Source organism: Dromiciops gliroides, chromosome X, assembly GCF_019393635.1.
Source record: "Dromiciops gliroides isolate mDroGli1 chromosome X, mDroGli1.pri, whole genome shotgun sequence".
NCBI classification, from domain to species: domain Eukaryota; kingdom Metazoa; phylum Chordata; class Mammalia; order Microbiotheria; family Microbiotheriidae; genus Dromiciops; species Dromiciops gliroides.
The window spans coordinates 27,601,652-27,623,370 of record NC_057867.1 but is presented as its reverse complement, the minus strand read 5'-3'; the positions used below and the strand labels follow the sequence as shown (position 1 = coordinate 27,623,370).

Below are 21,719 nucleotides of genomic sequence, written 5' to 3'. Positions count from 1 at the left end.
TATGTTCCGATGGTCTATTTGCCATCTCTGCTCTCCTCACCTTTGCACTGACTGTCCCCCATGCCTCAAACACTCCTTAGAGCCTGGCACATAGTAGGTGCTTACTAATCACATGTCTCCCACTGGCTCCTGTGTACGGTTGTTCTGCCAACCATTGCCCCTTCCTCCCACTCATCTTGAGTGGCTCCCTCTGTTGTGTCCCCTTCCCCACTGTTTACACACCTGCCTCCATCTCCCTCCTCCCTTTCACTGCCAAATTCAGAGAACTCCTGTTGCCACCATTTCTGCGTCAACTGACCGCCTGCCCCCCTTGGGAGTTTGGCTTTGGCTTCAGCCTCTGCGTGGCAACGATTCTCTGACGCTTTCCAGTGATTTCCTGCGTTGGCCTTGTCTGTCTTTTCTGTCTCCTGTCTTCCTTGATCTCTGTCAACCACCCACGTGCATTGATTTCTGGGACATTGTTATCTGCTGCTTCTCCCACCTGTCTGGTGGCTTCTGGAGTGAGTCATCCTTTATCTGCCGCCGCGGCTGCCATTTGGGAGTTCCCCAAGGTTCTTGCACAGAGACCTGCTGGGCACTCAGGCGGGGCAGGTAGCTAGCATCTCTGAACTGCCTCCTACCTCTGCACCAAGTGGAGAGGCTGCCTCTCTCTGGACAGCGTACCGTAATGTTGAGAGTGGCCAGTTTGGAGCCAGGAAGAGCTGGGTACAAATCTCACCTCCAGTTTTTACTCCCTCTGTGATCTTGGGCAGCCTCTCTGGCCTCAGTTTCCCAATCTTTAAGGGGAGGGCGGAGAGGGGGTGAACTCTGGGTTCTGATGTCTGATGTCTGAATCCATGATCATGGACTCCCTTCCTCATAGCATCTATTGGCATGTCAGACTTTACCAATAGCCAGGGAACTTTGCCCCTCCTCCAGACTCACACGTTTCTGTCCAAGGCACAGAAACGTCCAGCTCAGAGGACCTGACTGGTCCTTGCCTCTTCTCTTCCCCTCTCTCCTCAGATCCAATCAGTTCCTGAGCCCTGTCAACTCTCCCTTCTCAACATTCTTAGCATCTGTCCCCATAGCTCCACCTCACCACCAGTTAAGCCACTGACTTAGTACAGGTGGCCATCAGCTTGCCTCAGACTATCTAAATAGCCTCCTAACTGCTCTATCTGCCAGTCTTTCCCCTTGCCCCTCCATCTTCTTCTACTCAGCTGCCAAAGTCATGCTCTCAAGGTCCAAGTCTGATCATGCCACTCCCCTCCTCAGAACTCTTCTGTAGCTCCCTAGTGCTTCTAGGAGGATTTAAAAACTCCTTGGTCTGGCACTTCATACCCTCCACACCCTCCTCCAGCTGCCCTTTCCAGCCTTGTTTTCTTTTCTTTTTTTTCACCAGGGCAATGAGGGTTAAGTGACTTGCCCAGAGTCACACAGCTAGTAAGTGTCAAGTGTCTGAGGCCGGATTTGAACTCAGGTCCTCCTGAATCCAGGGCTGGTGTTTTATCCATTGTGCCACCCAGCTGTCCCCTCCAGCCTTGTTTTATGTAACTGGCCTTCACAAACCCTCTGTTCTAGCCAAACTGATACATTTCACAGCATCTCTGTGTTCCTGGAGTATTCTCTTTCCTCATGACTCTTGGAACCCCTCCTCCAAGACCTGGTGCAGGTACCTCGTCCTCTGTGAAGTGTTAGTGCCCCTTCCTTAGATCTTGCATTGACTTGTTCATGTATGTGTTCATACTCCAATAGGGCAGCAAAGGGGGTTTATGTTTGGGGCTCTCCCTACACATGGACTTGTGTTTATTGAGTTGGAGTCAGAAATTCAAGCCATACTTTGGCCACTGGCTTGCTGTGTGTTTGTGGCCAAGTGACTGCCTATCTCTGAGCCTGTTTCCTTATCTGTAAAATGAGTCTCACAGAGTTGCAGTTACTTTGAAATGAGAATAATACTCCCTTGGTCTTCTCCATGTATTTGCAAAGGCTGTGCCCCATGCCAGGAACACACTCCCTTCTCTCCATCTTTCAGAATCATTCTCTTTCATCAGATTCAGGTTCCCCCTCTCAGTGACACCATTCTTGATCCTCATAGCTATTACTGTCCTCTTTCTCCTAAGACTGTTTGCAATCATCTGTTTTCCTCTCTCCTCTCTGCCTTGTGTCACACTTACTTGGGTGCAAGTCCTTCTCCCTCAGTAGAAAAATGATAAACTAGCATTTCTCTGTTGCTTTAAGGTTTGTAAAGCCCCATACCTACATCATCTCTTATGATCTTCACAAGCCCATAAGGTAGGTGTTGTTCTTAATTCTATTTTACAGATAAGGATAACTGAGGCTGAAAGCTATCTAATGACTTGGCCAGGGACACACAGTAGGAAGTGACCAGAGGGCTGCAATCTGCAGAGCCTTGTTGACGCAAGATCAGAAACTCTTTGAGGGCAGGGACTCTTGTTTTTGGCTTTGTATAGCATACAACTAGTACATGATCTTTGTAATCGAATTGAAAAAATGGAGTATTTGATCTTATTTTAAAAATCAATTGATATCTTTTTCCCCCATTTTCTTCATTTGTCTGTGTGTGTATGTATGTGTATCTTCCCCTTTGTCCCCTTCAAAGACAGAGGCTGGAGAGACCTCCCTTTTAATGACTCCTGATCTAGGGTAGGAAGGGCCCTCAGAGGCCAGGTAGCCCAACCCCCTCATTTTACAGAGGGGGAAACTGAGGCCCAGGGAGGGCAAAGGCCTTGTCCCAGTTCTCTCAGTAGCAGAGCTGGTATACGAATCGGGGGCCCTCACCACTGTGGAGCATTACTTACTGTGTACCGTGCTGCCCAAGTCTGCCTCACTGCTGGGTCGTTTAGCCCACTTCTCTCCGGCTTTGTCCCCCAGGGTGGTGTGAAGGACTCTGTCAGATGCTTTGGGGAAGTCTAGGCACGCCACGTCTACAGGATTTCCCTGATCTCCTGGGCTAGTGACCCTCAGAAAGGAAATGAGGCGAGTCTAGCGTTACTTGTTCTTGGTGAAAGTGTGTCATGTCAGCTCTTGGTGTTCACACGTCCCTGTGTAAAATAATGCATCTTCGAATTCTGTCAGAAAGTGAGGTTGGGTTCACGGGCTCCCTTCGGGGACTCCCTCCGGTTTCCTTTTGGAAAATCAGCCCACCTGCCCCCCTGCAGTGCCCTCCTCCACTCCCTGCCAATCTCAGCCATGTAAGGTGGCTGTGAGGTGAGCACAGGGGCTGGCAATGCAACAGGTTCAGGGCAGGCGTGTGCTCTTTTATCATCTGCTCACTTAGTGAGGGCTTCTCCTCTCTTTTGACCATTTCTCTTCTGGCCTTCTCAGGCTGCAGATAATTTTTCTTGGCAGGAAGAAAATAGAAATACTATGCTGTGACAGATGGAGCTCTGGACTTGGAGGCAGAAAGAGCTGGGTTCAAATCCTGCCACAGATAATTATTAGCTGCATGATCCTGGACAAGTCACTTCCCTTCCCTTGTCCCTGTTTGTGACCTTGGGCCAGTCCCTTCTCCTCCCCGGGCCTCAGTTTCCTCCTTTGTAAAATGAGGGAGTTGGGCTGCCTGGCTTCTGAGGGCCTGGGATCCTGAGTCAAGTAGTTGTGCCATTTCTTTTGTCCCTTTTAACTGACTCCTTCCCGGTCCATTGTGCTTCTCCATTCATTCCAAGCTGTGCTTAGCCTCCAGACAGACCTGGGCCTTGTTTTTGCACTCTGCCTCAGTTAGCCGCCTTCACTTCTCCTTCCAAGATGCAGTTGGTAAAAGCCTTCCCAGGGCTCCCCTCTTCTGTCTCCTTGGAACACTTCCTGTTCATGTCTTCAGAACCTCCTTCATACCTCCGCCCCCTCCCCCTCCCTCCTGGCCTCAGTCCTCCTGTTGCCTTTCTCTGGATCCTTCCCAAACCAGGGGCACACGCCACCCTGTGCCAGGGCCTCTTGTTCCCCTGCTTTGTGTGCCCAGCCATCTGGGCCCGTGGCTTTGGGTTTTGTGGCTTTAACCCTTTTTGGGTGCATCAGTCACATCCTCAAACTGCTTTTTGTTCTTGCCAAAGGGGACACACACACACACACACACACACACACACACACACACACACACACACAGTGAGGAGGCAGTGGGCAGGTTTCCTGCCTCCTAGTCTGGAGCTCTCACTACTTGGAATGACCTTAGAGACTGACTTTCTTCCTTGAGATATATACAGTGTTCTCTCCATTTTCCAGGTAAAGTCGCTGAAGCCCAAAGTCACCTGCTGACTATGTGGGAGAGCCAACTCTCCCGGCATCCAGGCCAGTTCTTCCCACTTTGATGGCCATGCTTGGGCAGGAGACACTGATGGGGTCAGGTCAGGCGGCAGCTGCAACCTGTTTGCTGTTTTCTTGGCCATGCAATGGGACCCTCGGGGTGGGTCTGTAGGAAGCAGAGGGTCACTTCTCTGCACCTCAATTTTTCCATCTGTGATATGGGACTGTGTCCTTCCCTCCTTCCATCTGAAAATGAACTTGTTTCTTCTCTCCACTAACCCTGTCCCCCAGAAGGCCAAGTGCTGATGACATACCTACTCTCTGGCTATTTCAGCTACGGCCATGTCTTTCTGAGCAATGAAGCTGGGCTGCTGGGCTCGAGGTATAAGAAAGTTGTGTACAGGGAGTATAGCGATGGTACCTTCAGCACTCCCCACCCAAGGAGCAGTGCAGAGGAGCACTTGGGAATTCTGGGTAAGCACGCCAATTTCGGCTCCCCTCTCTCTCTGTTCCCTTCTCTCTCTTCCCCCGTGCCTAGAACCTGTGTCTGGGAGCCTGTGCCAGGGTGGGGTTGGGGGGCAGGTGAGGTAAAAAGGACAGAAGCAAATTGAGGCACAGCTGACTTCATCTAAAGCCAGATGGGGTCTGTGGTGCCAACCCTTGCAGCTAGATAAGAGGAACCGGTGTCTGAGATTTATTCAGAGGCACTTGGATACCTACTCAGCTAGGAGGCTCACTAAATGGAGTGCTGGACCTGGAGTCAGAGAGATGTGAGTTCAAATCCAGCCTCAGACACTTACTAGCTGGGTGACCTTGGGCAAGTCACTTACTGTCTGTCTGCCTCAGTTTCCTCATCTGTATAGTGGGGACCAAATTGGATAAGCACTTAGCACTCTTCCACCCTTCCTCCTTTCCTGTGGCCAGGCCACAGAGGTGGCCCCATGTATGGGTTGCCTAGCCCACCTCCTAATTTGGCTGCCCACCCCCTACTCCAAAACAAACTCTTCCAGCTGACAGGGAAGAATAGAGACAAAGACCAATGCCCTATGACTGCTTAGCCTCCCTGGGAGGGAGGAGGCGGCTAGGCTGGGCCCCCGCAATTACTCAGAGTTTAGCTTCTTTCTAATAATAACAGCTGACATTTAGTAAGCACCTACTATATGCCAGGCACTGTCTGTCATGTGCTAAGCGCTTATCTCATTGGATCCTCACAATAACTGCCATCACCCCCATTTTCCAGATAGAGAAACTGAGGCAGGCAGAGGTGAAGCGACTTGGCTAGGGTCCCATAGCTAGGAAGCATCTGAGGCTGGATCCAAACTCAGGTTGTCCTGAGTCTGGGTCCAGTGCCTTCTCTCTTCCTCATTAGCCTTTCCTCTGCTCTCCTGCACTTAGCTCAGGGCCTGGTAAATGTTTAATAAATGCTTATTGATGATGCTGCTCACCTCATTTCTCCCTTGTTAACTTGTGAACTCTCAGTTGATACAGTTAGGAAAGGTTATTTTCTCTAATTTTTAAAGATGTGACCTTTTCTCGTCATACTTCCTCTCCCTTCAGAGACAGACCTTATCTCCGTAGCCAGTTTATGGAGCACAGTAAGTATTGGGTGATGTGACAGGAATCCAAAAGAAATTGAGCAGTGGGTCAAACAGTCAGTCAATGGGCCAAAGGATTTGGCTCTCCTTGCCCCGGGTCTGAGCAGGTGGGATGCCCTCCTGCTAAATGTAGGGACAAGAGTCTAGCTCCCAGGCCAAATCCTTCCCTTGTCTGTTTCTGTATGGGTTGGTTTTTATACTTTTTTTTTTTTTAGTGAGGCAATTGGGGTTAAGTGACTTGCCCAGGGTCACACAGCTAGTAAGTGTTCAGTGTCTGAGGTCGGATTTGAACTCAGGTACTCCTTACTCCAGGGCCGGTGCTCTATCCACTGCGCCACCTAGCCGCCCCTGGTTTTTATACTTTTAAATAAAGTTTTATCGTATTTGAAAACATAAAAACCACCTCGAGCTCTCTGGACAGAAGGATTTGGCCTATGGGCCAGGCCCCGGTTTGCTGCCCCTACCTTAGAGCCTTTCTGCCCTCAGATTTAGAGTCAGAGGATAGGATATTCCCTCCCTGCACCCTTTTCAGAAGGCCTGATGGCTGTAGAAGCCTGTGCGCGTTGCAGGGATATCACCAGGCTGCCCCTTGATCCTCCATATTCCTTTCTGATCCAGAAATATAGCCCTGTCCTCTTCTCTCCCTCCCCAGGCCCGTTGCTCAGGGGAGAGATTGGTGACATCCTCACTGTAGTGTTCAAGAACAATGCCAGCCGCCCCTACTCAGTTCGTGCCCATGGGGTAGTGGAGCAGGGGCCAGGCTCAGGGAAGCCTGCTGAGCCGGGTAAGCGGGGCTATTCTGGGTAGGGGTGGGGTCTACATGGGTGGCGCCCTTGCTCTGGGTTCCTGGCTTTTTTTGGCCCCTTACCAAACTCTCAGAGACCAGGTACTGGCCAGGACTGGGCCTTAGAATTTGAGGATTCATGCCCATGATGGACTGCAGAGCTTAACTTCCAAGTACCATTTGTTTACTTGGCCACTGGGCTTAAATCTCAGCCCTTAGATAGCCATCTTGGCCTGGGGAAGAAGCAGAGTGGGCAGGGTTGAGGGACCCGTGTTCAAATCCTAACAAGTTACATACCCTCGCTGGGTCTCGATTCCTCCTCTGGAAAATGTGGGGGGGTGGATTTGATGTCCTCAGATGGCCCTTCTGGCTTTGAATATCATATCTGTAATCCAATTACTAGTCGCTAGGATAAACATTCCTAGTTCTGTCAGAAAGATGAGATTGCTAAGGTACTTAGAGTCTGAGACCGGGAAGACGCGTTCCCTTGTGGAATCCTGTGGGAGAAAAGGGATTTGATTTTCCCCGCTTGGATTCAGAGAGGAGGAAGGTAAACAGCAAATGACTTAGGCGTTGAGGGCTTCAGACAGAACTCCCTGGTAATTGGAACTATCTCAAGTATGGTGGGCTGCCTCGGGAGGTTGGACATTGCCTATCCTGGGAAGTTTTCAAGTGGAAAACAATTATTCTGCAGGTACATGGGAGGAGGGTCTTCTGTTAAGGTCTGCATTGGGCCCCGTGCCACCAGGTGGCCCGGCCAACTCCGAGATCCCAATGGGCCAGGAAGTGTGACCAAGTGAAATAGGCATACCCCCTGCCCAGGCAACTTCCTCAAGGATCCCGTAGGAAGCCCTCTCTTTGGCATTCCCAGCCCTTCATAGCCTGGCCCCTTCCGAGATCCCCAACCTTTTTATGCCTTGCGTACTCTGCATGATCCAGCCACTCTGGCATGTCTGCAGAGCCTTACACTTGGTGCACCAGCCCCTGTCGGTGTCTTTGTACACATCTGCATTGTACTCCCTCCTTACCTCTGCTTATCGAAATCCTTAAGTTCCTTCAAGACTCAGCTTAAATACCATCTTCTACAAGAGGTCTTCCCTGTTGTCACCAGCTACTAGTGCTTTCCTCTTGTAGATTTCCTTCCATCCTCTCTCTGGCTCTCTGTCTCTCTCTGGCTCTGTCCCTCTGTCTCCCTCTCTCTCTATGTATCTTTATCTCTTTGTCTCTCTGTTTCCCTTTCTCTGTTTCCCTCTCTCTGTCTCTCTGTCTCTCTTTCCCTCTCTCCCTTCCTCCCTCTGTCTCCCTCTGTGTGTGTGTCTCTCTGTCTCTGGCTCTGTCCCTCTGTCTCCTTCTCTCTCTGTGTCTCTTTGTCTCTCTCTGTTTCCCTCTCTCTCTGTCTGTCTCTCTCTGTGTCTCTGGCTCTCTGGCTCTCTCTGGCTCTGTCCCTCTCTCTCCCTCCCCCCGCCTCTCTCTCTGTCTCCCTGTCTTCTTCTCTGCCTCCCTCTCTGTATCTCTGTCTCTGGCTCTCTCTGACTCTGTCCCTCTGTCTCCCTCTCTCTCAGTGTCTCTCTCTGTGTCTCTTTCTATCTCTCTGTCTCTCTGTTTCCCTCTCTCTGTCTCTGTCTCTCCCTCTCTCTCTTCCTCTTTCTGTGTCTGTCTATATCTGTCTCTCTCTGTCTCCCTGTCTTCTTCTCTGTCCCCCTCTCTCTCTCTGTCTCTCTGTCTGTCTCTGTCTCTATCTCTATCTCTCTGGCTCTCTCTCTCTCCGTGTCTCTGTTTCTGTCTGTCTCTCTCATACGTACATACACACATGATAATCCTTAAATACGTATGTCTATATATACATGTTGTCTTCACCATTAAAATATAAGTGTCTTGAGGACAGGGGCTGTGTTTCCTTACCCTTAGATCCTAATGATTAGCCTATCGATGCTTCTGGATTGAGGAACCGATGGTCTCTCCCTGGTAGCCCACCTCAACAAGCACTTACTAAATACATATTATGTGCAAGACACAGGGCACCAGGATCATTGCAAACTGGGAAAGAAAGGAAGACTTGAGTTTGAATCCTACCTAAACCCCTTCTGCCTTCTGTGACATCTGAGCAAGTTACTTAAGTTTCCTTTTAAGCATTGAGAAAATCTCTGAGGCTTAGAGGTACATTCTGTATCCTGTGGAGGGACTTACTACACTGGGAGTTCTAACATCTGGGAAATTGTAGGGCCTTGGCATGTTAAGAGCTCTATTTAAGTCCGTCCTTTTATATATGTTGACAGCATAGTAGATATTTACAAAATGAATAAGCCCTGTTAGGAAGCCGTTGAGTGAGAGGAGGGATAACCATGGGCTGGAGCAATCAGGGCAGGCTTCCTGGTGGCAGTGGGCCTTGAAAGACAGGTAGGATTTGGAGAGAGGGAGAGAGAGTGGCCATAAGGGCCTCCCAGAAGAAAGGCCAAGGAGGCAGCCAGCCTGGGTTGTTGAAGAGCGTTTGGGCAGAGTCCTTGCTTGGGCCTAGAGAGGTCTAGCCTTGGCAGGACTGGCTGGCGAGCTCTGCCTCTCTCCAGGTGAGGTGGTCACGTACCAGTGGAACATCCCTGCACGAGCTGGACCTGGACCTAACGACTCAGCCTGCATCCCTTGGATCTATTATTCTGGCGTGGATCCCATCAAGGTGAGGATGGGGACAGGGATGGGGAAGGGGACGTGGGGCCCTCTGATCATGGGCTTCGGGAACCAGCCTCATGCTGCTCAAATGCCTTTGGCTACCAGGAGGCTGGAAAGCAGGAGGCTCAGCTTCTCTTCAGAGCTTGGCCTCTGACTTGGGCAAGTTCCTGGCCTCAGTCTTCAATAAGTGGGGGAGTCAGGGACCCCTTGGACTAGAGCCTGGCAGAAAGGGACTGGGAAACAGAGTACCAAGAGGTAGGACAGCCCATTCACTTGACTGGGGGAAAAGAATCTAGGCCTACATCTGACAGCACATTCCGAAGTTAACCCACTCACATAAAGAGGGAGACGTTAACGGGCAAGGTGTTGATGAGCAAATAGGATCCTAGGAGATCTCAGGGGCGGGAAGTCTGACCCTCTCCCTTACAGAAAAGGAAAGTGAGGCCCAGGAAGAATTGACATGCTCAACGTCATTCATAAGATCTTTGCTTTAAAGTAGGTAGAGCTCTAAGAGGCCATGGAGTCCAAAACTCTTATTTTTTAAAAAAAGGAAACTGAGGCCCAGAGACTAGTGACTTACCCAAGGTAATTCATACAATCTTAGCTCTGAATCAGGTAGGGCTCAAAATGCTTTGGAGCCTACCATCTGATTTTGCAGGAAAGGTAACCAAAGTCCAGAGAGATGTTATTTGCCCAAAGTCTCTCATAGATTCTTAGATCTAAATATGGTATAGATCTTAGAGGCCATGGATTTAAAGTCTCCCATTTTACAGAAAAGGAAACTGAGGCCCTGGGAGAATTGACTTGTTCAATGTCACTCATAAGATCTTTGTTTTAAAGTATGTAGGGCTAACATAGGCAATGGAGTCTAAACTTCTTATTTAACAAAAAAGTAAACTGAGGCACAGGGAGAAGTGACTTGCCCAAGGTCATTCATACAGTCTTAACTCTAAAGCAGATAGGGCTAAAAAGGCCATGGTTTCAGACTCTCCCATTTTACAGAAAAGGAAAGTGAGGCTCAGAGAGAATTCACTTGATCAATGGCACTCCTAAGATATTTGGTTTAAAGTATGTAGGGCTATTATAGGCCATGGAGTCTAAAGCTCTTATTTTACAAAAAAGGAAACTGAGGCACAGGGAGATGTGAATTGCCAAAAGTCAATCATAGGATCTTACCTCTAAAGTGGGTCGTCTTCTTAGGGGCCATAGAGTCTGACACTCTCATTTTAAAGAAAAAGCAACTGAGGCCCAGGGACAAGTGACTTGCCCAAGGTCATTCATACAACCTTAGCTCTAAATCAGGTAGGGTTAAAAATGCTTTGGAGACTAACCATCTGATTTTGCAGGAAAGGTAACTGAGGCCCAGAGAGATGTTACTGGCCCAAAGTCTCTCAGAGTTTATTAGATCTAAATATGGCATATATCTTAGAAGCCATGGATTCAAATACTTCCATTTTACAGAAAAGTAAACTGAGGCCCAGGGAAAATTGACTTGCCCAAAATCACTCATAAGACCTTAGCTCTAAAGCTAGTCATGCTCTTACTGCCCATGGATTCAGACTCTCCAATTTTATAGAAAAGGAAACTGAGGCCCAGGGAGAACTGACTTCCTGAATGTCACTCATAAGATCTTTGCTTTAAAGCTTGCAGGGCTATTACAGGCAATGGAGTCTAAACCTCTTATTTTACAAAAAAGGAAACTGAGGCACAACGAGAAGCGAATAACAAAAGACACTCATAGGATATTACCTCTAAAGTTGATACTGCTCTTAGAGGCCATAGAGTCTGACACACTCATTTTACAGAAAAAGCAACTGAGGCCCAGGGAGAAGTGACATGCCGAAGGTCATTCATACAAACTTCTCTCTAAAGTAGGTAGGGCTGAAAAGTCCCTTTATTCAGACCCTCCCATTTTACAGAACAGTAAACTGAGGCCAAGGTTGAATTGACTTCCCCAAGGTCAGAAGTAGGATCTTAGCTCTGAAGCTATAGGGATCTTAGAGGCTAGAGTTTCAGACTCTCCAATTTTACAGAAAAGTAAACTGAGGTGCAGGTTGAATTAACTTGCCCAAGGCCACAAATAGGATCTTAGCTCCAAAACTCCTAGGGATCTTAAAGGACATGGATGCAGACCCTCCTATATTACAGAAAAGGAAACTGAGGCCCAGGGAGAAGTGACTTGACCAAGGTCATTCATACAATTTTAAGTGTAAAGCAGGTAGGGCTAAAAAGGCTGTGGATTCAGATTCTCCCATTTAACAGAAAAGTAAACTGAGGCCCAGGATGAATTGATCCATCCAAGGTCAGAAGTAGGAATTTAGCTCTGAAGCTGTAGGGATCTTAGAGGCTATAGATTCAGATTTTCCCATTTTACAGAAAAGTAAACTGAGGCCCAGGTTGACTTGCCTTGCCCAAGGCCACAAATAGGATCTTAGCTCCAAAGCTCCTAGTGATCTTAGAGGACATGGATTCAGACCCTCTCATTTTACAGAAAAGGAAACTGAGGCTCAGGGAGAATTGACTAGCTCAATGTCACTCATAAGATCTTTGGTGTAAAGTATGTAGGGCTATTGGAGGCCATGGAGACTAAACCTCTTATTTAACAAAAAAGGAAACTGAGGCCCAGGGAGAAGTCAATTGTCAAAGGTCATTCATACAATTTTAAGTTTAAGCAGGTAGGGCTAAAAAAGGCTGTGAATTCAGACTCTGCCATTTTACAGAAAAGTAAACTGAGACCCAGGAAGAAGTGACTTGCCCAAGGTCATTCATACAATTTTAACTCTAAAGCAGGGAGGGCTAAAAAGGGGGTGGATTCAGACTCTCCCATTGTACAGAAAAGTAAACTGAGACCCAGGGAGAAGTGACTTGCCCCAAATCACTCATAAGTCCTGAGCTCTAAAGCTGGTCATGCCCTTAGTGCCCATGGATTCAGACTCTCCCATTTTACAGAAAAGGAAACTGAGGCCCAGGGGGAATTGACTTGCTGAATGTCACTCATGAGATCTTTGCTTTAAAGCATGCAGGGCTATTACAGGCAATGGAGTCTAAAGCTCTTATGTTACAAAAAAGGAAACTGAGGCCCAGGGAGAATTTACTAGCTCAATGTCACTCAAAAGATCTTTGGTGTAAATTATGTAGGGCTATTACAGGCCATGGAGACTAAACCAATTATTTAACAAAAAAAGAAACTGAGGCACAGGGAGAAGTGACTTGTCCAGGGTCATTCATACAATTTTGAGTGTAAAGCAAGTAGGGCTAAAAAGGTTATGTATTCATACTCTCCCATTTTACAGAAAAATAAACTGAGGCAAGGCTGTGGATTCAGACTCTCATATTTTACAGAATAGTAAACTGAGACCCAGGGAAAATTAATTTGCCTAAAATCACTCATAAGACCTTAGCTCTAAAGCTAGTCATGCTCTTAGAGCCCATGGATTCTGACTCTCCCATTTTACACAAAAGGAAACTGAGGCCCAGGTTGAATTGCGTCACCCAAGGTCAGAAGTAGGATCTTAGCTCTGAAGCTGTATGGTCCTTAGAGGCTGTGGATTCAGACTCTCCCATTTTACAGAAAAGTAAACTGAGGCCCAGGTTGATCTTTGCCTTGCCCAAGGCCACAAATAGGATCTTAGCGGCAAAGCTCCTAGGGATCTTAGAGGACATGGATTCAAACTCACCCATTTTACAGAAAAGTAAACTGAGGCCCAGGGAGATTTGAGTAGCTCAATGTCACTCAAAAGATCTTTGGTGTAAAGTATGTAGGGCTATTGGAGGCCATGGAGACTAAACCTCTTATTTAACAAAAAAGGAAACTGAGGCCGAGGGAGAAGTGACTTGTCCAAGGTCATTCATACCATTTTAAGTGTAAAGCAGGTAGGGTTAAAAAGGCTGTATCTTTAGACTCTCCCATTTTACAAAAAAGTAAACTAAGGTCCAGGGAGAATTAACTTGCCTAAAATCACTCATAAGATCTTGGCTCTGAAGCTAGTCATGCTCTTAGAGCCCATGGATTCAGACTCTCCCATTTTACAGAAAAGGAAACTGAGGCCCAGGTTGAATTGTCTTTCCCAAGGCCACATTTAGGATCTTAGTCCCAAAGCTCTTAGGGATCTTAGAGGACATGGATTCAGACCCTCCTATTTTACAGAAAAGCAAACTGAGGCCCAGGGAGAATTGACTAGGTCAATGTCACTCAAAAGCTCTTTGGTGTAAATTATGTAGGGCTATTACAGGCCATGGAGACTAAACCGATTATTTAACAAAAAAGGAAACTGAGGCCCAGGGAGAAGTGACCTGTCCAAGGTCATTCATAGAATTTTAAGTGTAAAGCAGGTAGGGCTCAAAAGGTTGTGTATTCAGACTCTCCCATTTTACAGAAAAGTAAACTGAGGCCCAGGGAGATTTGAGTAGCTCAATGTCACTCAAAAGATCTTTGGTGTAAAGTATGTAGTTCTATTAGAGGCCATGGATGCTAAACCTCTTATTTAAGAGAAAAGGAAACTGAGGCACAGGAAGAAGTGACTTGTCCAAAATCATTCATACAATTTTATGTGTAAAGCAAGTAGGGCTAAAAAGGGTGTACATTGAGACTCTCCCATTTTACAGAAAAGTAAACTGAGGCCCAGGTAGAATTAACTTGCCTAAAATCACTCATAAGACCTTAGCTCTAAAGCTAGTCATGCTCTTAGAGCCCATGGATTCTGACTCTCCCATTTTACACAAAAGGAAACTGAGGCCCAGGTTGAATTGACCCACCCAAGGTCAGAAGTAGGATCTTAGCTCTGAAGCTGTATGGTCCTTAGAGGCTATGGATTCAGACTCTCCCATTTTACAGAAAAGTAAACTGAGGCCCCATGAGATTTGAGCAGCACAGTGACACTCAAAAGATTTTCATGTAAAGTATGTAGGGCTATTAGAGTCCATGGAGACTAAACCTCTTATTTAACAAAAAATGAAACTGAGTCCCAGGGAAAAGTTACTTGTCCAAGGTCATTCATACAATTTTAAGCATAAAGCAAGTAGGTCTAAAAAAGCTTTGGATGCAGACTCTCCCATTTTACATAAAAGTAAACTGAGGCCGAGGTTGAATTGCCTTTCCCAAGGCCACATATAGGATCTTAGTTATAAAGCTCGTAGGCATTTAGAGGACATGGATTCAGACTCACCCCTTTTACAGAAAAGTAAACTGAGGCCCAGGTAGAATTAACCTGCCTAAAATCACTCATAAGTCCTTAGCTCTAAAGGTAGTCATGCTCTCTGAGCCCATGGAAACTGAGGCGCAGGTTGAATTGACCCACCCAAGGTCAGAAGTAGGTTCTTAGCTCTGAAGCTGTATGGTTCTTAGAGGCTATGGATTCAGACTCTCCCATTTTACAGAAAAGTAAACAGGGAGATTTGAGTAGCTCAATGTCACTCAAAAGATCTTTGGTGTAAAGTATGTAGGGCTATTGGAGGCCATGGAGACTAAGCCTCTTATTTAACAGAAAAGGAAACTGAGGCCCAGGGAGAAGTGACTTGTCCAAGGTCATTCATGCAATTTTACGTGTAAAGCAGGTAGGGTTAAAAAGGCTGTATCTTCAGACTCTCCCATTTTACAGAAAAGTAAACTGAGGCCCAGGGAAAATTAACTTGCCTAAAATCAGTCATAAGACCTTTGCTCTGAAGCTAGTCATGCTCTTAGAGCCCATGGATTCTGACTCTCCCATTTTACAAAAAAGGAAACTGAGGCCCAGGTTGAATTGACCCACCCAAGGTCAGAAGTAGGATCTTAGCTCTGAAGCTGTATAGTTCTTAGAGGACATGGATTCAGACTCTCCCATTTTACAGAAAAGTAAACTGAGGCCCAGGGAGATTTGAGTAGCTCAATGTCACTCAAAAGATCTTTGGTGTAAATTATGTAGGGCTATTACAGGCCATGGAGACTAAACCGATTATTTAACAAAAAAGGAAACTGAGGCCCAGGTAGAATTACCTTGCCTAAAATGACTCAAAATACCTTAGCTCTAAAGCTGGTCATGCTCCTAGAGCGCATGGATTCTGACTCTCCCATTTTACACAAAAAGAACCTGAGGCCCAGGTTGAAGTGACCCACCCAAGGTCAGAAGTAGGGTCTTAGCTCTGAAGTTGTATGGTTCTTAGAAGCTCTGGATTCAGATTCTCCCATTTTACAGAAAAGTAAACTGAGGCCCAGGTTGATTTGCCTTGCCCAAGGCCTCAAATAGGATCTTAGCTGCAAAGCTCTTAGGGATCTTAGAGGACATAGATTCAGAACCTCCCATTTTACAGAAAAGGAAACTGAGGCGCAGGGAGAATTGACTAGCTCAATGGCACTCAAAAGACCTTTGGTGTAAATTATGTAGGACTATTACAGGCCATGGACACTAAACCTCTTATTTAACCAAAAAGGAAACTGAGGCCCAGGGAGAAGTGACTTGTCCAAAGTCATTCATACAATTTTAAGTGTAAAGCAAGCAGTGCTAAAAAGGCTCTGGATTCAGACTCTCCCATTTTACAGAAAAGTAAACTGAGGCCCAGGTAGAATTACCTTGCCTAAAATCACTCATAAGACCTTAGCTCTAAAGCTAGTCATGCTTTTAGAGCCCATGGATTCTGACTCTCCCATTTTACAAAAAAGGAAACTGAGGCCTAGCTTGAATTGCCTTTCCCACGGCCACATATAGGATCTTAGTTACAAAGCTCCTATATATTTAGAGGACATGGATTCAGAGTCACCCATTTTATAGAAAAGTAAACTGAGGCCCAGGGAGATTTGAGTACCTCAATGTCACTCAAAAGATCATTCATGTAAAGCATGTAGGGCTATTACAGGCCATGGAGACTAAACCTCTTATTTAACAAAAAAGGAAACTGAGGCCCAGGGAAAAGTTACTTGTCCAAGGTCATTCATACAATTTTAAGTGTAAAGCAAGTAGGGCTAAAAAGGTTGTGTATTCAGACTCACACATTTTACAGAAAAGTAAACTGAGGCCGAGGTTGAATTGCCTTTCCCAAGGCCACATATAGGATCTTAGTTCCAAAACTCTTAGGGATCTTAGAGGACATGGATTCAGACTCACCCATTTTACAGAAAAGTAAACTGAGGCCCAGGTAGAATTAACCTGCCTAAAATCACTCATAAGTCCTTAGCTCTAAAGGTAGTCATGCTCTTAGAGCCCATGGAAACTGAGGCCCAGGTTGAATTGACCCACCCAAGGTCAGAAGTAGGATCTTAGCTCTGAAGCTGTATGGTTCTTAGAGGCTATGGATTCAGACTCTCCCATTTTACAGAAAAGTAAACTGAGGCCCAGGGAGATTTGAATAGCTCAATGTCACTCAAAAGATCTTTGGTGTAAAGTATGTAGGGCTATTGGAGGCCATGGAGACTAAACCTCTTATTTAACAAAAAAGGAAACTGAGGCCCAGGGAGATGTGACTTGTCCAAGGTCATTCATACCATTTTAAGTGTAAAGCAGGTAGGGTTAAAAAGGCTGTGTCTTCAGACTCTCCCATTTTACAGAAAAGTAAATTGAGGCTCAGGGAAAATTAACTTGCCTAAAATTAGTCATAAGACCTTAGCTCTGAAGCTAGTCATGCTCTTAGAGCCCATGGATTCTGAATCTCCCATTTTACAGAAAAGGAAACTGAGGCCCAGGGATATTTGAGCAGCTCAGTGTCATTCAACAGATCTTTGGTGTAAAGTATGTAGGGCTAGTACAGCCCATGGAGACTAAACCGATTATATAACAAAAAAGGAAACTGAGGCCCAGGGAGAAGTGATTTGTCCAAGGTCATTCATACAATTTTAAGTGTAAAGCAAGCGTGGCTAAAAAGGCTCTGGATTCAGACTCTCCCATTTTACAGAAAAGTAAACTGAGGCCCAGGTTGATTTGCCTTGCCCAAGGCCACAAATAGGCTCTTAGCAGCAAAACTCCTAGGGATCTGAGAGGACATGGATTCAGACTCACCCATTTTACAGAAAAGTAAACTGAGGCACAGGGAGAAGTAACTTGTCCAAGGTCATTCATCAATTTTAAATGTAAAGCAGGTAGGGCTAAAAAGGGGGTTGATTCAGTTTCTCCCATTTTACAGAAAAGTAAACTGAGGCCCAGTGAGAATTAATTTCCCTAAAATCACTCATAAGACCTTAGCTCTAAAGCTAGTCATGATCTTAGAGTCCATGGATTCTGACTCTCCCATTTTACACAAAAGGAAACTGAGGCCCAGGTTGAATTGACTCACACAAGGTCAGAAGTAGGATCTTAGCTCTGAAGCTGTAGGGATCTTAGAGGCTGTGGATTCAGTCACCCATTTTATAGAAAAGTAAGCTGAGGCCAAGGGAGATTGGAGTATCTCAATGTCACTCAAAAGATCTTTCGTGTAAACGATGTAGGGCTATTACAGGCCATGGAGACTAAACCTCTTATTTAACAAAAAAGGAAACTGAGGCCCAGGAATAATTGTCTAGCTCAGTGTCACTCATAAGATCTTTGGTGTTAAGCAGGTCGGGCTAAAAAGGCTGTGGATTCAGACTCTACCATTTTACAGAAAAGTAACCTGAGGGACAGGGAGAATTGACTTGTCCAAGGTCATTTATCAATTTTAAGTGTAAAGCAGGTAGGGCTAAAAAGGGGGTTGATTCAGATTCTCCCATTGTACAGAAAAGTAAACTGATGCCCAGTGAGAATTAACTTCCCTAAAATCACTCATAAGACCTTAGCTCTAAAGCTTGTCATGCTCTTAGAGCCCATGGATTCTGACTCTCCCATTTTACACAAAAGGAAACTGAGGCCCAGGTTGAAGTGACCCACCCAAGGTCAGAAGTAGGATCTTAGCTCTGAATCTGTATGGTTCTTAGAGGCTATGGATTCAGACTCTCCCATTTTACAGAAAAGTAAACTGAGGCCCAGGTTGATTTGCCTTGCCCAAGGCCAAAAATAGGTTCTTACCTCCAAAGCTCCTAGAGATCTTAGAGACCATGGATTCAGACTCACCCATTATACAAAAAAGTAAACTGAGGCCCAGGGAAATTTGACTAGCTCAGTGTCACTCATAAGATCTTTGGTGTAAAGCAGGTCAGGCTAAAAAGGTTGTGGATTCAGACTATCCCATTTTACACAAAAGGAAACTGAGGCCCAGGTTGATTTGCTTTGCCCAAGGCCAAAAATAGGATCTTAGCTCCAAATCTCCTAGAGATCATAGAGGAAATGGATTCAGACTCACCCATTTTACAGAAAAGGAACTGAGGCCCAGGGACAATTGACTTGCTCAGTGTCACTCATAAGATCTTTGGTGTAAAGCTGGTCAGGCTAAAAAGGCTGTGGCTTCAGACTCTCCCATTGTACAGAAAAGTAAACTGAGGCCCAGGGAGAAGTGACTTGCCCAAGGTCATTCACACAATTTTAAGTCTAAAGCAGGTAGGGCTAAAAAGGGGGTTGATTCAGATTCTCCCACTTTACAGAAAAGTAAACTGAAGCCCAGGGAAAATTGACTAGCTCAATGTCACTCATAAGATCTTTGGTGTAAAGCAGGTCAGGCTAAAACGGTTGTGGATTCAGACTCTCCCATTTTACAGAAAAGTAAACTGAGGCCCAGGTTGAATTTTCTTGCCCAAGGCCACAAATAGGATCTTAGCTCCAAAGCTCCTAGTGATCATAGAGGAAATGGATTCAGACTCACTTATTTTACAGAAAAGTAAACTGAGGCCGAGGGAGATTGGAGTATCTCAATGTCACTCAAAAGATCTTTCGTGTAAACGATGTAGGGCTATTACAGGCCATGGAGACTAAACCTCTTATTTAACAAAAAAGGAAACTGAGGCCCAGGAATAATTGTCTAGCTCAGTGTCACTCATAAGATCTTTGGTGTTAAGCAGGTCGGGCTAAAAAGGCTGTGGATTCAGACTCTACCATTTTACAGAAAAGTAACCTGAGGGACAGGGAGAATTGACTTGTCCAAGGTCATTTATCAATTTTAAGTGTAAAGCAGGTAGGGCTAAAAAGGGGGTTGATTCAGATTTTCCCATTTTACAGAGAAGTAAACTGAGGCCCAGGGAGAATTAACTTCCCTAAAATCACTCATAAGACCTTAGCTCTGAAGCTAGTCATGCTCTTAGAGTCCATGGATTCTGACTCTCCCATTTTACAGAAAAGGAAACTGAGGCCCAGTTTGAATTGACTCACCCAAGATCAGAAGTAGGATCTTAGCTCTGAATCTGTATGGTTCTTAGAGGCTATGGATTCAGACTCTCCCATTTTACAGAAAAGTAAACTGAGGCCCAGGTTGAATTGCCTTGCCCAAGGCCAAAAATAGAATCTTAGCTCCAAATCTCCTAGAGATCTTAGAGGACATGGATTCAGACTCACCCATTATACAAAAAAGTAAACTGAGGCCCAGGGACAATTGACTAGCTCAGTGTCACTCTTAAGATCTTTGGTGTAAAGCAGGTCAGGCTAAAAAGGTTGTGGATTCAGACTCTCCCATTTTACAGAAAAGGAAACTGAGGGACAGGGAGAATTGACTTGTCCAAGGTCATTTATCAATTTTAAGTGTAAAGCAGGCAGGGCTAAAAAGGGGGTTGATTCAGATTCTCCCATTTTACAGAAAAGGAAACTGAGGCCCAGGTTGAATTGACTCACACAAGGTCAGAAGTAGTATCTTAGCTCTGAAGCTGTAGGGATCTTTGAGGCTATGATTTCAGACTCTCCCATTTTACAGAAAAGTAAACTGAGGCCCAGGTAGAATTAACCTGCCTAAAATCACGCATAAGTCCTTAGCTCTAAAGCTAGTCATGCTCTTAGAGCCCATGGATTTTGAAACTCCCATTTTACAAAAACGGAAACTGAGGCCCAGGTTGAATTGACTCACACAAGGTCAGAAGTAGGATCTTAGCTCTGAAGCTGTATGGTTTTTAGAGGCTATGGATTCAGACTCTCCCATTTTACAGAAAAGTAAACTGAGACCCAGGGAGAAGTGACCTGTCCAAGGTCATTCATAGAATTTTAAGTGTAAAGCAAGTAGGCCTAAAAAGGCTGTGGATTCAGACTCTCCCATTTTATAGAAAAGTAAACTGAGGCCCTGGGAGATTTGAGTAGCTCAATGTCACTCAAAAGATCTTTGGTGTAAAGTATGTAGTTCTATTAGAGGCCATGGATGCTAAACCTCTTATTTAAGAGAAAAGGAAACTGAGGCACAGGAAGAAGTGACTTGTCCAAAATCATTCATACAATTTTATGTGTAAAGCAAGTAGGGCTAAAAAGGGTGTACATTGAGACTCTCCCATTTTACAGAAAAGTAAACTGAGGCCCAGGTAGAATTAACTTGCCTAAAATCACTCATAAGACCTTAGCTCTAAAGCTAGTCATGCTCTTAGAGCCCATGGATTCTGACTCTCCCATTTTATACAAAAGGAAACTGAGGCCCAGGTTGAAGTGACCCACCCAAGGTCAGAAGTAGGATCTTAGCTCTGAAGCTGTATGGTCCTTAGAGGCTGTGGATTCAGACTCTCCCATTTTATAGAAAAGGAAACTGAGGCCCAGGTTGATTTGCCTTGCCCAAGGCCACAAATAGGATCTTAGCGGCAAAGCTCCTAGGGATCTTAGAGGAAATGGATTCAGACTCACCCATTTTACAGAAAAGGAAACTGAGGCCCAGGGAGAATTGACTAGATCAATGGCACACAAAAGGTCTTTGGTGTAAAGTATGTAGGGCTATTAGAGTCCATGGATACTAAACCTCTTATTTAACAAAAAAGGAAACTGAGGCACAGGAAGAAGTGACTTGTCCAAAGTCATTCATAGAATTTTAAGTGTAAAGCAAGTAGGCCTAAAAAGGCTGTGGATTCAGACTTACCCATTTTACAGAAAAGTAAACTGAGGCCCAGGTAGAATTAACCTGCCTAAAATCACGCATAAGTCCTTAGCTCTAAAGGCAGTCATGCTCTCTGAGCCCATGGAAACTGAGGCCCAGGTTGAATTGACCCACCCAAGGTCAGAAGTAGGATCTTAGCTCTGAAGCTGTATGGTCCTTAGAGGCTATGGATTCAGACTCTCCCATTTTACAGAAAAGTAAACTGAGGCCCAGAGAGAAGTTACTTTCCCAAGACCACAAGTAGGATCTTAGCTCTAAAGGTGGTAGGGATCTTAGAGGCCATGGATTCAGACTTACCGCTTTTACAGAAAAGGAAACTGAGGCCCAGGGAGAATTCACTACCTCAATGTCACTCATAAGATCTTTGTCTTAAAGCATGTAGTAATCTTAGAGTTCATGTATTCTAAAGCTCGTATTTTACAAAAAAGGAAACTGAGGCCCAGGGAGAAGTGACTTTCCAAAAGTCACTCATAGGGTATTACCTCTAAAGCTCATATTGTTCTTAGAGGCCTTAGAGTCTGTCAGTCTCATTTTACAGGAAAAGCAACTGAGGCCGAGGGAGAAGTGACTTG

The 21,719-nt window shown here is 45.6% G+C and overlaps 1 protein-coding gene across 1 annotated transcript in view; it reads left to right on the top strand.

Annotated features, from left to right (window-relative positions):
- HEPH (hephaestin) overlaps positions 1-21,719 on the top strand; it is a 76,954-nt gene that overhangs the window by 40,830 nt on the left and 14,405 nt on the right. Inside the window, exons 15-17 of the mRNA XM_043974124.1 lie at positions 4,574-4,713; positions 6,487-6,618; positions 9,183-9,289. Of these exons, the coding sequence (XP_043830059.1) occupies positions 4,574-4,713; positions 6,487-6,618; positions 9,183-9,289 (379 nt within the window). The remainder of the gene's footprint in view (positions 1-4,573; positions 4,714-6,486; positions 6,619-9,182; positions 9,290-21,719) is intronic.